Source organism: Hylobates moloch, unplaced genomic scaffold (genome assembly GCF_009828535.3).
Source record: "Hylobates moloch isolate HMO894 unplaced genomic scaffold, HMol_V3 SCAFFOLD_36, whole genome shotgun sequence".
NCBI lineage: Eukaryota > Metazoa > Chordata > Mammalia > Primates > Hylobatidae > Hylobates > Hylobates moloch.
Window position 1 is genome coordinate 589,588 of NW_026652311.1, and position 21,176 is coordinate 610,763.

The 21,176-nt window shown below is 39.0% G+C and overlaps 1 protein-coding gene across 4 annotated transcripts in view; it reads right to left on the reverse strand.

The window, feature by feature from the left end:
• LOC116463426 (schwannomin-interacting protein 1) overlaps positions 1 to 21,176 on the reverse strand; it is a 597,626-nt gene that overhangs the window by 48,498 nt on the left and 527,952 nt on the right. The window contains exon 1 of one of the 4 annotated variants that reach the window (XM_032146526.2): positions 7,429 to 7,694. The exons of the other annotated variants lie outside the window; for them this stretch is intronic. Coding sequence (XP_032002417.1) covers positions 7,429 to 7,458 — 30 coding nt within the window. The 5' untranslated portion in view covers positions 7,459 to 7,694. Of the gene's footprint in view, positions 1 to 7,428; positions 7,695 to 21,176 lie in introns of those variants that run through there. 4 annotated transcript variants of the gene reach the window in all.

The following is a 21,176-nucleotide window of genomic DNA, read 5'->3' on the forward strand; positions in this document are numbered from 1 at the left end:
CCACATTTCCAGGCAGGGTGGCAAGACCTTGACTACATGCTTGGGATCAACACTGTAATTAATTTCACTTCCATGTGGTCCAAATGAATACAGGAATGGAAAACACAAAATAAAACACCACCTTGGCAGAGACTTGAACTGAATGTAATGCCTGATGGTTTGGCAGTAGCTTGCAAATGGGGAGACAGCCACTCCTATCCTTCTATGGGGATTGTCTCTGGTACCTCCTCTGCTGCTGCCCTGTCTAGAATGAACTGTCCATGCATAAGATGGGCCCAGATACTAGTGCTCTCCCTTAGAAAACCTACTCACAGTCACTTAGAATCCCTGAGGTTGAAAAAGCCTCTTCCCACTTGCTGCTCTGAATTTCAAGGACTAGCATGAAGAGCTTCAGTTTCCTGTTGAGCCATGATCTGAATTGAAGGGCACATTGCTCACGTGAGTTAATGCTTTTAAATGATCATTATCAGCCATTGGTGGAAATTATTAACTCTGAGAACACTGACCACATTACTGGGAGATCACTTATGCACTGTCAAAAGATTTTCCCATTCATACATGGAAACTTGATTTCATCCTGATTAACCCTTCATCTCCCATTGCATTCTCCTCAGTCTTAACATCCATATTCCATTTACTAGGTTTATAACCTCTTTTCAAATAATTTTTTCTTCTGTGCAAAGTTCATCTAAATTTGGTTTGCTTTTCAATTAAAGTATTCTGATAGCTAGAAAAGCCATGAAAATATGCAGGCCATTTAAAGTACTTTGCTGTATAGATTTTTAAAAAATTAAAATAATGGTATTAAAAGTGTGGGGTGCAGAGGTGGCAGTGTTGGGAGTAGACAGTGTCACACAATTTCCTACATCTAAAAGATCGTGGGCCATAGTTGTAAATCTTCCTGTCCAACTAAAACTGAGCACGAGAAACTCAACTACGGTCACCCTGATGACCATCGCACAGCTTCCAAGTGGAACCAATTTTAATGTCCTCATTATGTTTCTCTGTGTGTTCTTTCCCCATTAATGGCTTTCCTACACTGATTGTCACTTAGGCCTCTCTGATGGTTGTTTTCTTTTGAATTCAAGCAGTTTTGTCAAATTACTTTCTATTTCAGGAAGCTTGGTAGTTTCTGATGCTTCTATATAGTGCACAGGGGAATACTAAGTACACCAAGATTTCAAACTTTCCCTTGTTATAGAGAATATAAATAAATAATGGGATATGACTTCAATGGGATAGGGCTCTATTAATGTTGGGCTTCTGTATGTAAAACTGTGGTTCGTTCCCCAAGATTTTATATATTTGTGTGTATGTATGTGCATGAATAGGGGGTCTCTACTTTTGAACAAGCATCAATACAATGTGATATTTTCCATAGAGATGCCCCATTTCCTTCCCACCCCCCATCACCACCATCCTTTCCAAGAATAAATACTAGACCTTTGGATTAAAATATATTTCACATATGTACTTCTTAAAATCACTCGAAGTCTGAATCATGAAGTTTGAGGCCCAAGTGCTACTTTAAATAGAAATGATGTGCGTGTACTAAATTTCTATTTCAGATCAGGCCCACAATGAAGCCCTGCTAATTTTTTTTTTTCCATGTGGGGCTCTTATCATTGTGCTCCTTTTGTGGTAAAGCATATAAATTAGATTTTCAGACATCTGAGCTAAAAAAAAATGCATATACATTTATCTCCAAAATTATTTTATTGATTTCAAAGGTTACTACCTTTTTGGAAAAACACAATTATATCTCAACAAGGCTGACAACAATTATACTTTAAACAGGCAAAACAATGAAGACCAAGTACTCTTCAGTACTATTAACTATAGAAAAAATATTCCCCATCAAAAAAATCTATAGAATAAAACAGAAAATTGTCTCATTGAACTTATATTTAAACGCCTCCATCAAATAGAGCGCTAAAATGCTTTGAAATTCCCTTTTCCATTCTAATATGTTTTTCCCTGCTGTGGAAGAAACCAGGCTTTAACTGGGTGGAATCTTGAACTCAAATTTGATACCTTGTTTTCTCAATCACAGGAAGAAGGGATTGAGAGACTAGTCCTCACTTGTCCTGGTGTTGATAGGGATAGAATATATTTGCTTTCCTTTGTTAACCATTAATGACCCACTAGAATCTCGGCATAAAAGGCTGTTTACTACTTTCTCCAACAAGAATTTTAAGAATATCATGATGTACTACTTAAACTGATATACTCCCTAGTTTTATCATTTAAGAGCAACACAGGGTGTCTTTTATTTTATGTGCTGGGTATGGTACCTCAATTGGGCTGAAACATTTGGCCACAGAAAACTTTGATATTCCATGCGGCAGTAAAATTATCCCTCTATAAGGCAGATGGATGTATTAAAACTTTGCAAAACTCATTATAGTAAGAAAGGCAGCTTGGAGATGAGTACTTGCAAAGCACTTGGGGACAGACCATGAGGTTCATCTTGGGAAAATTCTCTGGATGAAGAAGTAGGCTTGGAGGTATTTTCTTAATGCATTGTCTCTGGGAAGGCTGGAATGTCTGTGCATCCCAGTCATTCATTTATTTTGTGCCTTGCACTGCACCCCCAATTCTGGCACACGAGATGTTTAAAGTGCTGGCAACTGGTCAAGAGGCTGAGAAGCCAGGTACATGGACTTCTGAGGTCAGCTTCACCAACTCCTTGTTACAATGTATGGATCTGAGCTTATCTCTGGGGTTACGATGGGAAACCCTGATCCTAGGGACTCAGAACATCAACAATTGCATAAAGTGCAATTCAATCCAACAAACATTTATTGAACACATACTCTGTGTATAAGGCAGAGACTTGTGGAAATTTAAAGAAGGCCCATTGTCTTCAAGAAGCCTGTTGTCGGCCAGGCACGATGGCTTACGCCTGTGATCCCAGCACTTTGGGAGGCCGAGGTGGGCAGATCACCTGAGGTCAGGAGTTTGAGACCAGCCTGGCCAATGTGGTGAAAACCCGTTTCTACTAAAAATACAGAAAATTAGCTGGGCATGGTGGTGGGCACATGTAATCCCAGCTACTCAGGAGGCTAAGGTGGGAGAATCGCTGGAACCCGGGAGGTGGAGGTTACAGTGAGCCAAGATTGCGCCACAGCATGCCAGCCTGGACGATGGAGTAAGACTCCATCTAAAAAAAAAAAAAAAAGAAGAAGCTTGTCGTCTAATGGAGGAGACAGTCCTATATGTAAATAGTTGTAAATGGGTTCTAATGCAAGTAAAAACAAAATGTACTGAGAAGGAGGCATCTGGACTGAGAGATAAACGGGAAAAGTTTACTGAAGGAGGTGGCATTTGAGCCTTGAGAGCTGCATTAGCCTGCAGTGGGTGGGAGCAGGTGGTGTGTGGGTAGGAGACATCTCAGCCTGAGGCATTGCAGCTAAGAACTGATGGCACTGTGAAGGCAGGAGTAAAGGGTCTGGAGCGAGAAGCGTTTCTGCCTAGGGGTCAGAAACAAATGTCGGGCCTTGAAGGCCATGTAGAGGAGTCTGAAATGTATCCTAAGGAACACAGGGAAGCATTAAAGATTTCTGACGGTGCTTCTCATGACCTGGTATGTGTTTGAAGAAGGGACTCTTTACGCTCCCAAGGGAGGAAAAAGATGAGTGTTATTCACACACTATTTTACTTTCTCTTTACTTTCTCAAGTCTCCATTCCCACAGTAGCTAAGAATGTCAGGGTGCGATCTATATCTGGGGCAGTCATAAGGGAATTTAAGCAATGGCAAGAAAGGTATGAAAGTATGTCATTGTTTTTATGTACACACTTAGCCGAAAACCCCACTCCAGGAAAGAGGGAAAAAATATTTAAGAGCTTTTAAGCAAAACGGACCCTTCGACCTAAACTTGTGCTTTCAAGTTTACAATATTTCTAAGCTGTCTATCAAAAACCATTTAGAAAAATGTGGCCTCTTGAAGGCTGCCAGGCCTGAAGCTGTGGGCAAGTTTCTTTCCTGAAGAGATTGGCTTCCTCCCAAGACTGGAAAATGGAGGACGATAGCTCTATCTTTTAACAGGGCTATGACCACAAATGACAACACATGCCTCAGTAACCTCTTTGCTAACATAAATCCTGTAAGGAAGAAAAGTATATGAAGATGACAATGAGGTGAGCACTTTTAAAAACAAAACAAAACAGCCATGAAAAATTCTGTAGGAGAATTCCTTCTGTTTATTCCTCCTTGGTTTATGTTGTTTAAAGAACAGTGCCTACAAACCCTTGCTCAAACAGGGGTGTTCAGGCTCTTGGTAGCAGCGAAACTCTCTTTTTCAAAACAAATCATCCATTTAGAAAAGCAATGTATAAGAATCCATTGTATTTCTACATATTAGCAAGATACAACTGGGAAATGAAGTGAGACGGTTTCCCTGGGCCGCTGAACAATCCTCACCGAACCCCTGATGTGCTCAGAAGAAATGACACAAGAGGAACGGGGCTCTTAATTCATGATAACTGACTTGTTTATGCAGAAAGGCAGCCTCTGGCAGGGGACCTGGCAACTCTTATGCCAGGAAGTTAACTGGGAAAGTCTCCATTTCACAGATGAGAAAACTAACAAGAAATAAGGGGATCGATAACCAGCTCACACACAATGAAAACAGTGCAGGTTCATGGTGGGAGGAGGGGAAGGAGTAGGACTGAAAGTCATAAAACAAGAAACCAAAGTGGCATAGAATGTTTACAATGCTTTTTTTTTTTTTTTTGAGACAGTCTTGCTCTGTCGCCCAGGATGGAGTGCAGTGGCGCGATCTTGGCTCACTGCAAGCTCCGCCTCCCGGGTTCACACCACTCTCCTGCGTCAGCCTCCCGAGTAGCTGGGACTACAGGGGCCCGCCACCTTGCCCAGCTGATTTTTTGTATTTTTTTTTTTTTTTAGTAGAGACAGGGTTTCACTGTGTTAGCCAGGATGGTCTCGATATCCTGACCTCGTGATCTGCCCGCCTCGGCCTCCCAAAGTGCTGGGATTACAGGCATGAGCCACTGCGCCCGGCCTTACAATGCCTTTTTTGTTAGTCAATTTTACAAATAGTAGACATATCCATCTGTACTACTTGAGGACCTATTCTAAGCACTGGGAAAGCAGACAGGACAAAGATAAAATCCCTGCCCTCATGAAGTGAGTGAGGGAGCCAGAAAATAAACAAATAAGTAAAATATGTACTATGATAAATGGTGATAAATAAGTATAAAAATAAATTAGAGAAGCATGATAGAAATATTGGGATAGGCCGCGCGTGGTAGCTCACGACAACCATGATGTACATCTATACAAAAGCACCAAAATGTGCATGCAATTTTCAGGGGAATGGCCCCTGAAGCCCCCATTCATGGACTACCCATTAAGAAATCTTGGTATACATCATTTATGAGAGAAAAGGAATCAATATTTCAAATGAATTCTACCAACTGACTAAAAATGCTAAGAAATTTGCTTTTAACCACTGCAGTATCATCCTTAAAAAATAAGTAAGTCCTTGTAAAATCGTGGGGAAGTTTCCGAAAGCCATTCAACTGCAGATATCATCAGTGACTACAAACACCAAGCTAAGGACTTAGAGAAAGCACCTTTTCTGAATCCAGTTGCATGTGGTGTCAGCTGGGTTCTAAAATGAAGGTTTCTAAGTGGGATTAAGATTTGGCTTCAAGGTTAATGTTTCTGTTTTTGCTGAGCTATGTATAAAGAGAGAGCACTTCAAAAGAACATACACATGTAGGTAGTTCTACTATAAAATCCCATGCAGATGCAAAATCTACTGACCATTATTACCCAACCCATACACTTAATTTTATTGTGGAAATAAGCAATAAATACTTCAAAACTATTAAACACATAATGACACTGTTATATATTGCAGCTTATGTAAAATAAAATCAATTTATCTTCCTTTGGAAGAAGCAGAATGCTAATATAACCCCTTCTCTCCAGATGAAATTGCTGATATTTGACTAATTTTCAACCTACAAAAACAATGCTTTTATGTTCAACCTAATGAAAAGACATAGGGAATAATCTTATAGTAGTTTGCCCTTCAAAAATAAATAGCTTCTTTGAAAAGAGAGTTATTTTAATTATTATAGTAATTCAATCACCTGGAGCCATGCCATGAGTAGATTAGGCTCTCTATAGATACTTGACATCCCCTACCCTCAAGTTCTGTATTATGTGTAAGTGACATGTTGGTTTTTTTCTCAGCATCTCTGACCCCTTTCTCGTGGAAAGAATTACTGTGAAGCATGAAGCTCAATATTTAGGATCTACGGCCCTAAATGTACCATAAAATGAAAATACTATGAAATAAATCTATAAGTACAAATTTCTAGTTATTAAGCAAGACAAAGTATGTAAATACATTTCATAGGCACACGTTACTTAGCTGAGAAACCACTGCCTTGAGTCTTGTGAAATGTACTATTTTGCCTGCACATATTCACCACTGTGAAATCTGACCTTACGAGAAACGCTTGTCTCAGGTAACCTACCTCACACAAGGAAGAGGCATTAAGTTAGAGAATTGGTCTCTCAGAGCTTCTAAACTCAGTCAGTTGAGTAACATCCCAATATTAACTCTCCAGGATTTGGACCAGCCATGCCTGCTGCTGCAAAGAGCAATTTCTCTGAGAACATTCTTGCTGTCTGTTTTCAACAAAAATACTTTCAATGTTGCCTCAACAGTCCAAGTCCTACCAAGGAGTTACTAAACACTCTAGAGCTGATCTTTTGAAATTGTCTAAGTGTTTAATTCATAACTCCAGTAGCAAATTAGCATACAAATGAATATGCATTACTAAGATTTTTCTATTTGGAGTTTTTGATGCATGTTGATACTTTAATGCTTATTTACCAACCATTTAAAACAACATACTAGTAAAAATAAGTTCGGAAAGACACACAAGTGCAACTTTAAACATCATGTGCATACTGGCTGATTTTTGAAAATTTCTAAGATTATCAATCGCGACTATCTATTTACATAATTTCTTAAAGACAGTCCTAAAAGCTGAATGTGAAGCAACTCACATCCTATGCAACGAGCAAAAAGTACGTTTTTCAATGTTATCGATGTGAGATTCCAAACAGATTTTCCTCTGAAATTCCCTTAAATTCAAATTACAGTCCAAAGCAATTCCTCTTATTTGCAGACGTACAGAATATGCAAAGCACAGATCACCTCCGTGAATTTCACAAATGCTTTATAGGCCAAGGAAGCAGTGTTTTCTGCCCCATTACTCCCCAGAAAACCTAATTACAATTCAGATACTGTATGCGATGAAGGCCAGGCGTGGAAGATGGCAAAATCCCTTGAATATCCGGAAAGAGGCAACCTGCTGCTTTGGAAGAGGAAGGCCTCCTCTCCCAAAGGATGCCGGCCTCAGAATCAGGCTTTACATTTTACCTGATACGAGCAGTTATCCTGATGTACCATCTCAGTGCATCCTAGGGCGCAGACCCCAACGCAGGACTGCTGAGCGAGGCTGCGGAGAGCAGGCGCGGAGCATCCACCGGAGGGAGGAGAGAACGCCCTGGTAAGGCAGGGGCTCCCCGCAGATTAAAATGGATGCTGTTTCGCTGATCAACCTGCGCAGTGGCACTGCCTGTGCCGGGAAGCGCGCAGCTAGCGAGCTGAGCTGCTCTCCAGCCCTCCAAAACCAGTGAGGCAGGCTTAGGAACATGGAGCTGGGACCAGGCTGGGGGAGGGGGCGCTCATCACCCGCACAATCAGCCAATTATATTATAGGCACAAAGAAAAGGATCAGTCTGGAGCTGGTGTGACCTTCTGGTGCTTTATGAAGGCAGTTAACTGATGTGGAAACATTCTAGTCCTCATTAACGAGAAAAAGGCCAGCGAGGGAGAGGGAGAGAGACAGACACAAATCAATGTTGCAGTTGAACATTTCTAACCTCCGGCATCATCCTTCCTGCCCACTAATGCTGCTTGGCTGGTGCTTATCAAAAAAAAAAAAAAAAGGCCTTAAAGATAATTTTAGAACTTTTAACATGCTAAAGGGAGAACAATCCATTCTGAATACCAACAATGAAAGGATGTTTTTCTATGTTGAGTTTTTGAAGTGTTTGTCAACTTTATAACTAAAAGGTCTTTACGCTTTAAAAGGATTATTTTGTAATTCTTTAAATTCCCCGCTTATTTGTGGCTCCTAGCTTCTTTTTAAGTAAAATAGAAATAAGATACAATAATTGCTGTTATAAGTTTTTTTAGGGAGATAACTTATTAAAATATTAAAGTCGCTACAATTTATTTCATGAAAACTAAACTCTTAATTGGAAGTTTTTTTTTTTTTAATGTAAGGCTTTGTACATATATTATTACCCAATGCTGTGACTTGAAAATATGGACACCCCCCAATGCAGCACATACAATTCTTGGAACAGACCCATCCTCCCTGAGAGAGAGTAATTCTGGACTTGCGGACAATACTCAAAGGAAATACAAGTCAGACAACACACGTTTCTGGGAAAAAACTGGGGCCAGTTTCTGAATGGCTTCAGGGCCACTTTAGGACTTGGGGATATACAAAAAGAAAAAACTGGGCTGTAAATTAATTCTTCAAGCTAATGTAATGAGAAAATTAAGGGGGAAAAGTTAAATAAAATTTTCTTATTTATATTCCTCAGTTGCCACAGGCAATTAGTTTTGTTGTTTCTTTTTTTTTTTTTTTTCTTTTTTTTTTTTTTTTTTTTGAGACGGAGTCTCACTCTGTTGCCCAGGCTGGAGTGCAGTGGCGAGATCTGAGCTCACTGCAAGCTCTGCCTCCCGGGTTCGCGTCATTCTCCTGCCTCAGCCTCCCGAGTAGCTGGGACTACAGGCACCCACCACCATGCCTGGCTAATTTTTTTGTATTTTTTTAGTAGAGACGGGGTTTCACCGTGTTAGCCAAGATGGTCTTGATCTCCTGACCTCGTGATCTGCCCGCCTCGGCCTCCCAAAGTGCTGGGATTACAGGTGTGAGCCACCACACCCAGCCCATGTTGTTTCTTAATAAAATATCTCTGAGTACATAAATGGTACTTAACAAAAATGTGACTGAATTTAAACCATCAAATTAAAAAATCAATAGGGACGTTATTTTTAAGCTATTTTAGTATCTATCTGTCCTATGTTCTATTTATGTAGCCGTCTCAAAAACTCTTCCTCTTCCCATGAACCACACAGTTTCACTGTGCTACTGACAGAGAAAACAAGTACTTTTTGCATGAGAAATGGAACTGACATGTTTGACAAGTTTTTATATCAAGCACTCTCTTAAAAAACGGTGGGAGTTTGCGTTAGGATTATTTGCTAATGTAATTTTAATAACTTCATCTGTTTTGTGGAATGAGAAAAACCTATTTTTATAAATATTCTTAATTTTTACTATTTGAGGTTCAAGCAGGAGCAAAGCCTGCTATTGCTATCTCAATTCGACTTCCTTGACGCACTCACAAGCACACTCATTTCAGCCTTCCTAGTGAGGAGAACGAAAAGATGGCCCTGAAAACTCAACTCCTGGTATCCTCAGAGGCTTCAATTTCAGCAGCAGGTTCAAAGGAAAAGTACTCTGGAGACTTACCCTGCAGAAGCTCACTGCCCTTATCCTTCCTAGTCCAGGAGAGGGGTGGGCCACATAACAAGTGCAGGACTTTCTAGGCCTGCTCACTGGCTGCACAATGAAAGCTTGATGAATGAAGCAGAAGCCTGGGGGTAGGGAATGAGTCAAGGTGAAGAAAAGAAGATGGAAACTTGTCAGGGATAAGAAACAATAAACAATACACCCCCATCCTAAAACTCCATTCTTTTCTCAGAGACTTCTGTGTAGAGTGCCTTGCAATATAACCACCCAACGAGGTTCTGGAATTCTTTTTTTTTTTTTTTTTTTTGAGCGGGGAATGGAATCTCACTCTGTCACCCAGATTGGAGTGACGTGATCGGCTCACTGCAACCTCTGCCTCCCAGGTTCAAGCAATTCTTCCGCCTCAGCCTCCCGAGTAGCCGGGACTATAGGCGCGCACCACCACGCCTGGCTAATTTTTGTATTTTTAGTAGAGGCACGGTTTCACCTTGTTGGCCAGGCTGGTCTCGAACTCCTGATCTCGGGTGATCCAACCGCCTTGGCCTACCAAAATGTTGGGATTACAGGCCTGAGCCACCGTGTCCGGCCAAGGTTCTGGAATTCTAAATATGAGCAAAGAAGAGCAGGCCAAACGAAAAAAGTTCACTTTGCAAGGTAGCAGATAAGATGAAGTGGAAATCTTATGCTGAATATAAAAAACACTTTCCAAGACAGAACAGCTCTAACTTCAAAGGCAGTTAAAACCTTACTCAAGTTACTACTTTGATAATCTATGACCCTAAGACTCAGGAACATGTTTCCAAGCTGTGCAAAACTTAAAAAGCTGCTTCCTGGACTCTGTCTCTTCTGAAAACTGAAGACACTGGGATATATTACATAAGCTCCCAAAGACATTTATCATGTGTTGTTAAAAAAAAAAAAAAAGGCTAAACATGATTCCACTCTTGACAGTTGCTGTTCCATAAATAGTGGAAGTGACTCAGAGGTGGCTCTAGGGAGAACAGATCTCTGACAATTGTATCCCAAATCCTGTCAAAAAAAACTCTCCCAAGAGGTATAAACAAGATGAAAAAAATGAATATATTAGACAGGCTTCTCTTTATAGTCGTTCATTGGAAACAACTTTGTGTTATAATTTGAAGTATGATTTGCTAGTGCAAAAAACTTTAAACAGAAACCAGCTGTTCCAAGAACACTTAAGCTAGAATAGTTTACCAAACTGCAGTAACATTTGTTATCTTTAACTAAAAAATACTGATGAACTTTTTATGTGAAGCATAGTCTTTGTAGCACAGGGATTATTTTTTTTCTTCTCAGATCTTCACAGCTTCCCTTCCCATAAAAAGTACTGAGTTTCAAATTTAGATGGGACCTCAAGAGATCATTTAGCCTGACACTGTTATTGTTCAGATATGGAACAAGGGTCTAAGAAAGTTGTGGCATGCCCAACAACAAAAAGGCATCAAAGCAAGGAAAACAAAGAAAGTAACATGATTTTCTGGGTTCATACCAAATGAATGTGTTCCATAGAAAACAACGCTCCTATGGTCTGAATGTTGTGCCCTCAAACTTCCTATGTTGAAATCTAATCACCAGTATGATGGTATTAAAAGGTGGGGCCACTGGGGGGTGATTAGGTCATGAGGGTGAAGCCCTCACAAATGGGATCCATGCCCTTTTTAAAAGAGGCCCAAGAGAGCTGCCTTGCCCCTTCTGCTGTGTTGAAGACACAGTGAGAAGATGCCATTGCCATCTATAAATCAGGAAACGGGGCCTCACGAGACACCACATCTGCTGGTGCCTTAATCTTGGACTTCTCAGTCTTCAGAACTCTAAGAAATACATTTCTGTTGTTTATAAGCTACCCAGTTTATGATATTTTATTATAGCAGCCCTAACAGACTAAGACGAATACTAACTGAGGACCCACTAGACTTGGAGAAATAAACCCCTTTTGACTGAGCCAAATGAGGCTGCTCTTGAAATCAAAATATATCATAAAGTAAGAGGGAGGCTGCAGTGTGAGTCTACCTAAAACTCAATTCAAGGTATGTTTTAAGGGAAGAAAAATTAGATTATTTCCTTATTAAAATACTGTTTCTGCCACCTACAAACTATTGTGTCTTTAAATCCAGAAAAGCATTTTTTTTTTCAACTGTGGCAATTAGCAACAACAGAATGAAAGGGGGTTTTGGACAATAAATATAACAGTAAAAAGTTACATCCTCAGGCCCTTGAGCATACAGTTTTGAAAGTGAATAGCCTGGGTCAGGAACTGACCCGGAAGGGGCATAGGAAACTTTCTGGCATAAGCTGTGTGAGTTAAGTGTTTGGCTATACAGGTGTGTATATTTGTTAATACACATTGAATAAAACATTAAGATATGTGCATTTCTTTGTACATAAAATTTACCCCAAAAGAATAAACAAGAATAAACATGAACTCAAATTGATGATATGCAAGCTAAAGTATTTAGGGCACTTACTGATGTCTGCAACTTACTTTGAAGTACGTCAAGTAAATGAGAGGAATTGATGGATGGGTAGATGGATAGGTCAGTGGAGAGCTGTGACAAAGCAAGTTTATTAAATATCAATTGTTGAATCTAAGTGGTGCAGCAATGGGTATTTGTGGAAAAAAGTCCACTTGAAAGACAACTCTTGCACTTAACACTCACGGCTTACACCAGGAAGTTTCCTATGCCCCTTCCAGTCAGTTGCTGACCCCAGTTACTCACTTTTGAAACTGTATGCTCAGATGGCCTGAGGATATGACTTTTTACCACTATATTTATTATCCAAAACCGCTTCCATTCTGTTCTTACTATGTTGTTACTATTCTGTTCAAATTGAAATGTTAGAAAAAATGAAGTATTGGGGTTGGGAAAGATGAGCAGGGAAGTCACCATCTTAAGTAATAACTTTTAAGCTTTTCCTCAGGAAATTGGAGAAAGCAAGTAGACATATAGCTTAAGTTGTACTTCTTTACTGGGCAATGAAAGAAAAGGAATGATGAGAAAAATTAATACTGTGGATATTGGGGAAACTAGGTCCTTGAATGCCCCACCCAAAGAATTACTTGTCACTACAGGTTGAGTAAACCTTATACACAATGCTTGGGACCAGAAATGTCCTGGATTTTGGAATATCTGCATATACATAATGAAACATCTTAGGGATGGTACCCAGGTCTAAACATGAGATTCATTTTTGTTTCATATGCACCTTATACACATAACCTGAAAGTAATTTTATACAATATTTCAAAATAATTTTGTACATGAAACAAAGTTTTGACTTCATTTTGACTGCAACCTGTCACATGAGGTCAGGTGTGGAATTTTCCACTTGTGGCATCATGTCAATACTCAAAAAGTTTGGGACTTTGCAGCATTTCAGATGTCAGCTTTTGGGGTTGGGGAATGCTCAACCTGTATCGTTGCCACCAACAAAACTGGCATCATCTACAGACAATAAACCTTTAAAAATGCTTCGCAGAAACACAAAGTGTTTTCCTCAACATCTTCCTTGATTTTCGTAGTTGAAAGAAGCTCCTATCATGAGCCATGTGAAGTAGTGTTTCTGCCCTCAAGAAGTTTGGTAAGAGAAATGAGGCAGTACACAAATGACTAGATATGACGAAGATAAGTTAAATGCCTCCAAATATTTTGTTTGCTCACTAGAAATTCAAGAGAAGAAGAGAACATTCAGCTAGAGTGAACCAGGAGACTGCAACAATCTTGTTCATTTGGTTATTCACTTATTTAATGTCTGTCTTTTGTAGATCTAGATTAATGTGAATTTCCTTAGAACTTGCATCTTGGTTGGTTTACTCAGTGCTATATCCCCAATGTCTGACATAGTACCTGGTTCTCAATAAATACTTTGAAACAATTGAATAAATGAATATGACCCTTATGGTAACATGATGAAATGGGAGTAATGTAAAACAGCTCTTAAGTACTCAGGAAAGGAAGAGAAATGGATGTTTTCTTCTCCTAATTAAGAACAACATCAACCGTCCAAGGAATACAGTCCTTTGGAGGATAGAGGAGATCATGGGAATGGAAGGGCAAAGACAGAGGGATGCATCCCAAGACACCAAAAAAGGAACTGATGGCACTTAGGCAGTGAGCTACATGGGGGAGTGAGCAAGATAAGGAATTGTGAGGTTTTGAGACCATTACTGGAGTAAAACTGGTGCTGTGAAAAGAAACAGGGAAGTTAGCAGAAGGAACTGATTCTGAGGGGGTTGGGGTACAGTAAGGAGGTTTAAATTTTCATCATAAAATTCGCCGTTGAAGGTGTAAGAGGCAGCTGGGGCTTAAGAGAGATCGGGATGACAGGTAGAATTTGGGGGTCTTTTGCACAGAGAGGATAGTTGAAGCTGTAAAAATGAATTAGATTAAGGGAGAGATTGTAGAGACAGAACTAAAGAGAAACAAAGACATCACTGTAGAAGGCACAATAATGTCCCCTGTCTCCTGGGTCAACTGTCTACAACCTAATCCCCAAGCGGCAAGGCAAAATTACGATAAGCAGCTGCCTTTGAGATGGGGAAAGTAGCCTGGTTATCCAGATGAGCTCAATGTAATAATCACAAGGGTCTTATAAAGTAAAAGTCGGAGAGGTATAAGAGGAAGAACCAGAGATGGCAGTATGAGAAAGGCTTGGTCCAATGTTGTTGTTGGCTTTGAAGATGGAAGAAGAGGCCACAAGCCAAGGAAGGTGGGCTGTCCCTAGAAGATGGAAAAGGCAAGGAAACTGACTTTTCTCTAGAGCCTCCAGAAAGAATGCAGCTCAGTGGACACCTTGATTTTAGTCCAGCGAGACCCACTTAGGACTTCCGACTTTTGGTATTATAATACCAATAAATTTGTGTAGATTTAAGCCACTAAATTTGGAAGACTTTGTTACAGCAGAAATAGAAAACTAACTCAGTAGTCCCTCCTTATCCATGGGGGATACATTCCAAGACCCCTAGCAGATGCCTGAAACTGAAGATAGTACTGAACCTTATACATACTATGTTTTTCCCATACGTACATATCTGTGATAAAGTTTAATTTATAACTTAGGTGCAGTAAGATTAACAACGATAACGGGTAATGAAATAGAACAATTATAATATACTTTAGTAACAGTCATGTGAATGTGGTCTTGCTCTCAAAATAGCTTAATATTTTCAGACCACAGTTGACCGATGGTAACTGAAACTAAGGAAAATGAGACTACAGATAAGGGTAGGAAGCCCATACTTAGAGGGCAAGGGGATGCAAAGGAGACATGGTCAACAAAGTGAGAGGAGAATGAAAACTAACACAGTGAGAAGTGACAAAAAGAGAGGGAATGCTGACAGAGCCTAGTTTCTTCAAATACTGCAGGGACGTGGAGGAGGAAAACAACCAGAAGCCATTAATTTGGACTATTAGGAAGTCATGAGTTATGCTGAGGGAATAATTTCAGTAGTCGTGCATTAGGGGTGGAAGCTGGGTGGTTGTGGCTAAGAAGTTGAGGGGCTGAGTTGAGAGTTTGTAAACAAGTTTGTTAATAAATCAGAGCATTAGGGTGGTAGCTTGGAGAGGTTGCCGATGTAGCTGATGTTTAAGATGTGGGAGACTCAAATATCTAGGTGGGCAGCAGGAAAGGAGCCAGCAAAGGGAGAAACTGATGATGGTGAATAGAAAATAAGGGCCAGGTGCTGAAAGAACTGGGTCAGGAGTGTCTGGCAGGCATTCATTCAGTCTTGGGACTGAAGATATGGTGAGTAAAATTACAAAGAAATGTTGAGTAAAGAGGAATTGTGGTGGCGACAGGGGAAGGTACAGGAGCACAGATGGCTGGGTGGCCTTGATCTGGTCCCTAAAGCTGCTTGGTTGGAGCTGCTGCAGGTTAAAACCTCTAGGGCAAGGACATGGAATCAGAGGCTGCACCAGTAAGAAGAAAGTATTTCCAAGAGATTTTGTAAGGGCTTTGTTGTATTATTTGACAACAGTCAATTCTGCTACAGATGATCAAGAAAAAGAAGATGGATGAAACTCATAAACGTGTGTTAAGTATAGATAATGACTATGTAGTAGCTTATAAGACACAGGTGAAATGTATGTGTTAGATTTAGATAATGAGTAAGTAAACAGACACACAATCATTCCCCCTTATCTATGGTTTTGCTTTTCAAGGCTTTAGTTACCTGTAGTCAACCATGGTTTGAAAATATTAAATGGAAAATTCCAGAAATAAACAATTCATAAGTTTTAAATTCTGTGCCAGTCTTCCCAGGGTGTGAATCCTCTCTTTGTCCAGCATATCCATGCTGTGGGCACTCTACACCCATGAATCACTAAGTAGCTGGCTCAGTATCAGCTTGACTGTCTTGGTATCATAGTGCTTGTATTCAAGTAACCCTTACTTTACTTAATAATGACCTCAAGGTGCAAGAGCCATGATGCTGGCATATTGTTATAATTATTCTATTTTATGATTAGTTATTATTGTGAATCTTTTACTGTACCTAATTTATAAATTAAACTTTATAATAGGTATGTATAGGAAAAAAACCATAATATATTGGGTTTGGGACTATCCACGGTTTCAGGCATCCTCCGAGGGTCCTGGAAAGTATCCCTGGCAGGCCAAGGGGGAGATTACTGTAGTCAGAATTCATGAGATGTGTTAAATATCAATAAGTAAGTTAGTAACAGATTTGTTAAGCCTAGATCAAGTGTGTAAGTGCCAAGCATAGAAAGGGATGAAAAGACTAAAGAACCGCCTAATATTCATGACACACTAAATAATCTGAGGCACATGAGGCCCTCATTCATTAGATCTTACATTGATTTCCCATTGATGACACCCATTCTGGTCCTATGTGTCCTCTGCCCGAGAAATGTAAATACAATCCCCAGCTTCTCATCAGGCTAAGAGGCAAGCTACAGAGGAAGCCAGAGGGAATTGGCTCTGTCTCTTACAAAGCAAGTTGTGTGTCACTGGCAGATACCTTGTGTCTAAGTGGAACAGGAATCCTTTCTCAAACCTCAACTGTGGTTCATAACCATATCCTCAACAGGAAAGGCTGTCGTGGCAGAGAGGCTGGACATATAAATATTGCGTAACTCAAGGTCCCGCCATACTCCTGTGCCATATCCTAAGTATGTCAGCTCGCATGTCTTTTCCTTGCTTCTTGCCTTGCATTTTAATAGAGGTAATGAACTGTGTGATCTGAACATCTTAATTTGGCCTGTGACTTCTGGGATAGAATGTCTGGTAGTGTACTTGCAGACTACTATTGCGTCAAGGTCATTTCCCACACTATAGATGTGGAACAGAAGTCCCAGAAGAGGACAGCTGGTGTCAGGATACTTCTCCACTTCTAACAATATTCTAGGCCCAAAAATAGAAAGTGAGGGAAGAATAAAAATGAGACAAGTTATAATTTTTTAGCCTTATAATTATAAATAAGAAATTTACCTGAGAGTTTTATAACCTATGTAAATTAATTCACTCAGAAGTTTGGACTATTCTGACCTTGGTTACACTTATATTTATTATTTCACATTATATGAAAAAAATAGTTTCCTGAGAAAATTATTAGTGTGAATCACTAATTGGTTGGCACTTTTTCTTCTATTTTCTTAAATACTAGAATTTGCTTTTAAATGAAAATCAATATGAAAACCAACATGCAAAACAATCAAATGTTTCTATCAGAATAAAACTATTCTGAGTTCAAATTCATATTTATGTGTCTCTCAACGAGAACATGATGCTGTTTGTGATACAAAAAAAGAGAAAGCAGAATTTATAGATGTCAGCTACAATCTTATTCCAGATATAGTTTTACATAGAACTAAATGTAAAGCTACATCTGGAATAAGATTTTGTTTGGTTGTGCCACATCAAAAGAATCCTGTTTCACACAAATAAGTAGTTGTAAATGGTAACGGTTCTTTTAATGGATTATGCTGCAATCTCCGCGTATTCTTCATTAAACATGTCCAGAATCTTAAAAGCAAAGTAGCAAGAAACTTATTCAAAATTGGTTTACTAACAATATATAGCAATTACTCATATTTCTGATTATAAACAAGATAAGACAGAGTACCCAAACTTACAATAGGTCATTAATCTGTAACAGGACTTTCTCATTTGATATATTGGGTGTTTGCTTGTCATTGCACAACCGACTGTTAGGCTTGATGAGAGACTGTGCCAAACAGATGTGCCTGATCCTAACCTGGCACTGAACCAAGCTGGGCCTCTGGGCAACTTGCGTAATTTTATTGCTTGGGCATGCACAGGCATGAATGTTTTAGAAAGGCCAGTACAGAGCTACAGAGTTACCACCTTCATGGTCAATGACACATATTTATAAGTTCGTTGATTTTGAGGACTGTGAAAGACTACTTCACCTGGCAGGATAAATATGCTGATGTCGAAAAATTGGGTTGAGAGAAATACTTTGCACAGATTATGAGGGAATTAAATCACTACAGTTTGGGCTGAAATGTTATATCCTTCTTACCACAGCTTTACAGGACTTTTCTCCAAAGTCCCATAGACTATCTCATTTGTAGTTGTATTCTGAATTATTTTCAGATTTCAGAACTCTTTAATTTCCAGTTTGATTTTTTTTTTCAGGGTTGGGGATGTTTAGCCGCTCATATAATAGGTACAAATTAATCTCTAAAAATACCTCCAGCAACCCTGGGTTTCTACAGACATAGTTTGAAATCTAATGCATTAGGCAGTGCTATAGCAGGGAGCCTCCCTTTGCCTCTAGAATAATGAGATGGTTTTATATTTCAATAGAATCTGCCAGAGTACTTATTTATTGGACACAATCCTATTCTTTTCCCCATAGTATTTTATGTCCAACACTAACTGAAACTCACATGCTGTAGAAAAACAGCAACTGATAGATAGGTAAATCTGGGTGAAGTCTACATCATTTCATCTCAAATTTATGTCAACATTTAAAGACCATCTCTCTTACTCGCTGTTTTCCAGTATTTGGAGTCAGTCAGAGAACGCAGTGGCAGAAAAAGTGAAAAGTAGTATAAATTTGCCAGGGCTAAGGCAAGGCTTTCCAAATAAAAATAAGTTGGGTTGTCATGTCAAGAAGGGCCAAGCCCAAACTAACACAAAGTTTGTGTGCATGCGTGTACGTGTGTAGGGGAAGAAGGGTCATGCTTCCCCTTTATCCTTCCAGGTATCTTAGCAGCACAGATAGCCTTGCCTACCAATATACATGCATTTTGCTAAAGCAATACATGGAATCTCTGACAATAAAAAAGCTTTTCAATGCTCCAAGGCGACAGTGGCTGATTAAAACCAGGTTATCAGAGTACTGGGGAAGGGAACAGACTATGATGTTGAAGAAAGGTGCCCTCTAGTGGACTGTTGTGTTTTTTAATCTGTTTGGAATAGGATTATGAAAAAAAAATGTCAAAAGTACACTATATTGTCTTATTAACATTTCAATAATACCTTTAATAACTGTAATATAAATACATAGGTCTTCAGCTACATTAGCAAATATATATATATACACAAAGGTTACACTAATGCTAATTCATCCAAAGTTGCACTCTAGGCCATCTTTGATGGTTCTGGAGTTGATAAAACTTTGGATCAAATCAAAGACCTGGTTCTGGACTTGACTGCACTTCTTATTAGGTGTGTTTCCTTGGGCTACTGCTTCATAGCTGTCATCCTCTATTTCCTAATCTGCAGTATGAATTTAGTTATAAACTGCCCCCGCCACCCACTTTCAGGCTGTCAGATGGCTGTTTTTTATATCAATTTCATTTTATATCATGAGTTTTCCACATCAGCAATACAAAATAACAGTAATAAATTACATATAGCATTGGGTGAGTCAACAAAAAAAATTAGATTTCAGTTGAAGGTCTTCCTTATAGAAATTTAATGACAGTAAAGGTGATGGGTTTGGTTTTTCTTTTTACATTGATCATGGACATTTCAAAAACTAAACACACTAGATCATGAGTTCATTATGAAAATTGAATTTACGATGAAAATCAGAGTTACTATTTAAAAAATATTTCCAGCATTTCTATTTTCAAAAAATTATTTTGTAGGATAAAGTAAAATAGTAATGAAAAGAAACAATTTACATAGCATACCTTTTCTGAAAATGTGTTTTCCTGGTATGTCACTGAACACAGGACAGAAACATAAAACTTATGACTAAACTGTTAACATCATCTCTAAGGAGCTATTAAATTTGTCAATGGTCCCTAAATCTTTTTTCTTTTTTAAATACAGAGGTAGTGCTGAAATGCTATTGCTATTAGTTATAATGAAATTTCGTACTTAAGAGTTTCCTTAGATCTGTTCTCTGACCAGCTTTTCTAGGGTGAGTTAAGCAGCGACATGGACTGTTCATACATCCTTTCTCATTTTCATTCTCTCAGAAGAAATATTCAAATTATTTTAGTCATTTGAATAGTAGAACAAACACTGTTCTAAAAAGTTTTCTGAAGTAAAATAAAAATGTCAGAAAAACATTTAATGAGTTACTTAACTTGCTTTATCCTAAAGCTATTGAATTAAGAAAGTTTCTCATCTTTTAGAAGCAAATTATTTCAGCATTATAAAGGTACTGATCAGGAAATTTGCTATTCCCAACACATGACAACAGGTAAACTCATTCTCAGTGAGAAGGGTTAAAATCAGTCACAGAAGATTCATATGCAGTAAAATCAATCTGCACATTAATCCTAACTCTTCTAAAACCCTCCAGTTTAAACCAGTTTTCCCTGGTGAATAGCAAAGAGAGTCTCTTTCAGATGCATAAGTTGGGCCCACAAAATGTTCACTTGTTGAAAGTGCTGGGGCTTTTTTATAATTTACTAAGAAGGTCAAGATAGAAATGAGCAGTCCTTTTGAGTTTCAGCATCTTAGATAAACCCGCCTACCTCATTCCAACATCTCTCTTCTCCCCTTATCTGAGATGATGCTAAGGGACTTTAGGGTTGGTTTGTTTTCACTCTTGACATTCAATCAAATTTTAAAAATCTAGGAAAATGAACACCATCCACCATGCCCAAATACCCATACTTGCTTTCTTCTCATGGCCTCTGATTTCCAGCATAACTGTGAGGAAGAGCAACCAGCTGAAGAAGTACACATTTGCATGGCAGATGTCAGTGGAAACTTGTACTGATGGTTTAAGCTACTTGGGCTGTGTTTTGAGGTTTTTAAAATAAAATTTATTTTCCAAAGGACAGAAGGGATTTCTGCAGCAGAACTGTCACTACAACTGAAGCCATCAGAACTTTGACCCTAATTTCAGATGGCACAAATTTAGCCCCACTCACTCACCCGGCTGCCTCTGATTGAATCATTTTGATGGTTTCATGCTCCTTGATTTAGTTCCCAAAGTGATACAAAAAATTAAGGGCTTGCCCTCAATTAAACCTTACCCTTTGTGAATTAAAAATATTTCTAAAAACATAATCAGATTTTGTCACATCTTGGTTTTAAAGTCCTTGGTTTTCCACAACATTTAGGATAAAATCCTAAATCTCTAATGTTGTTGTCCAGCATTATG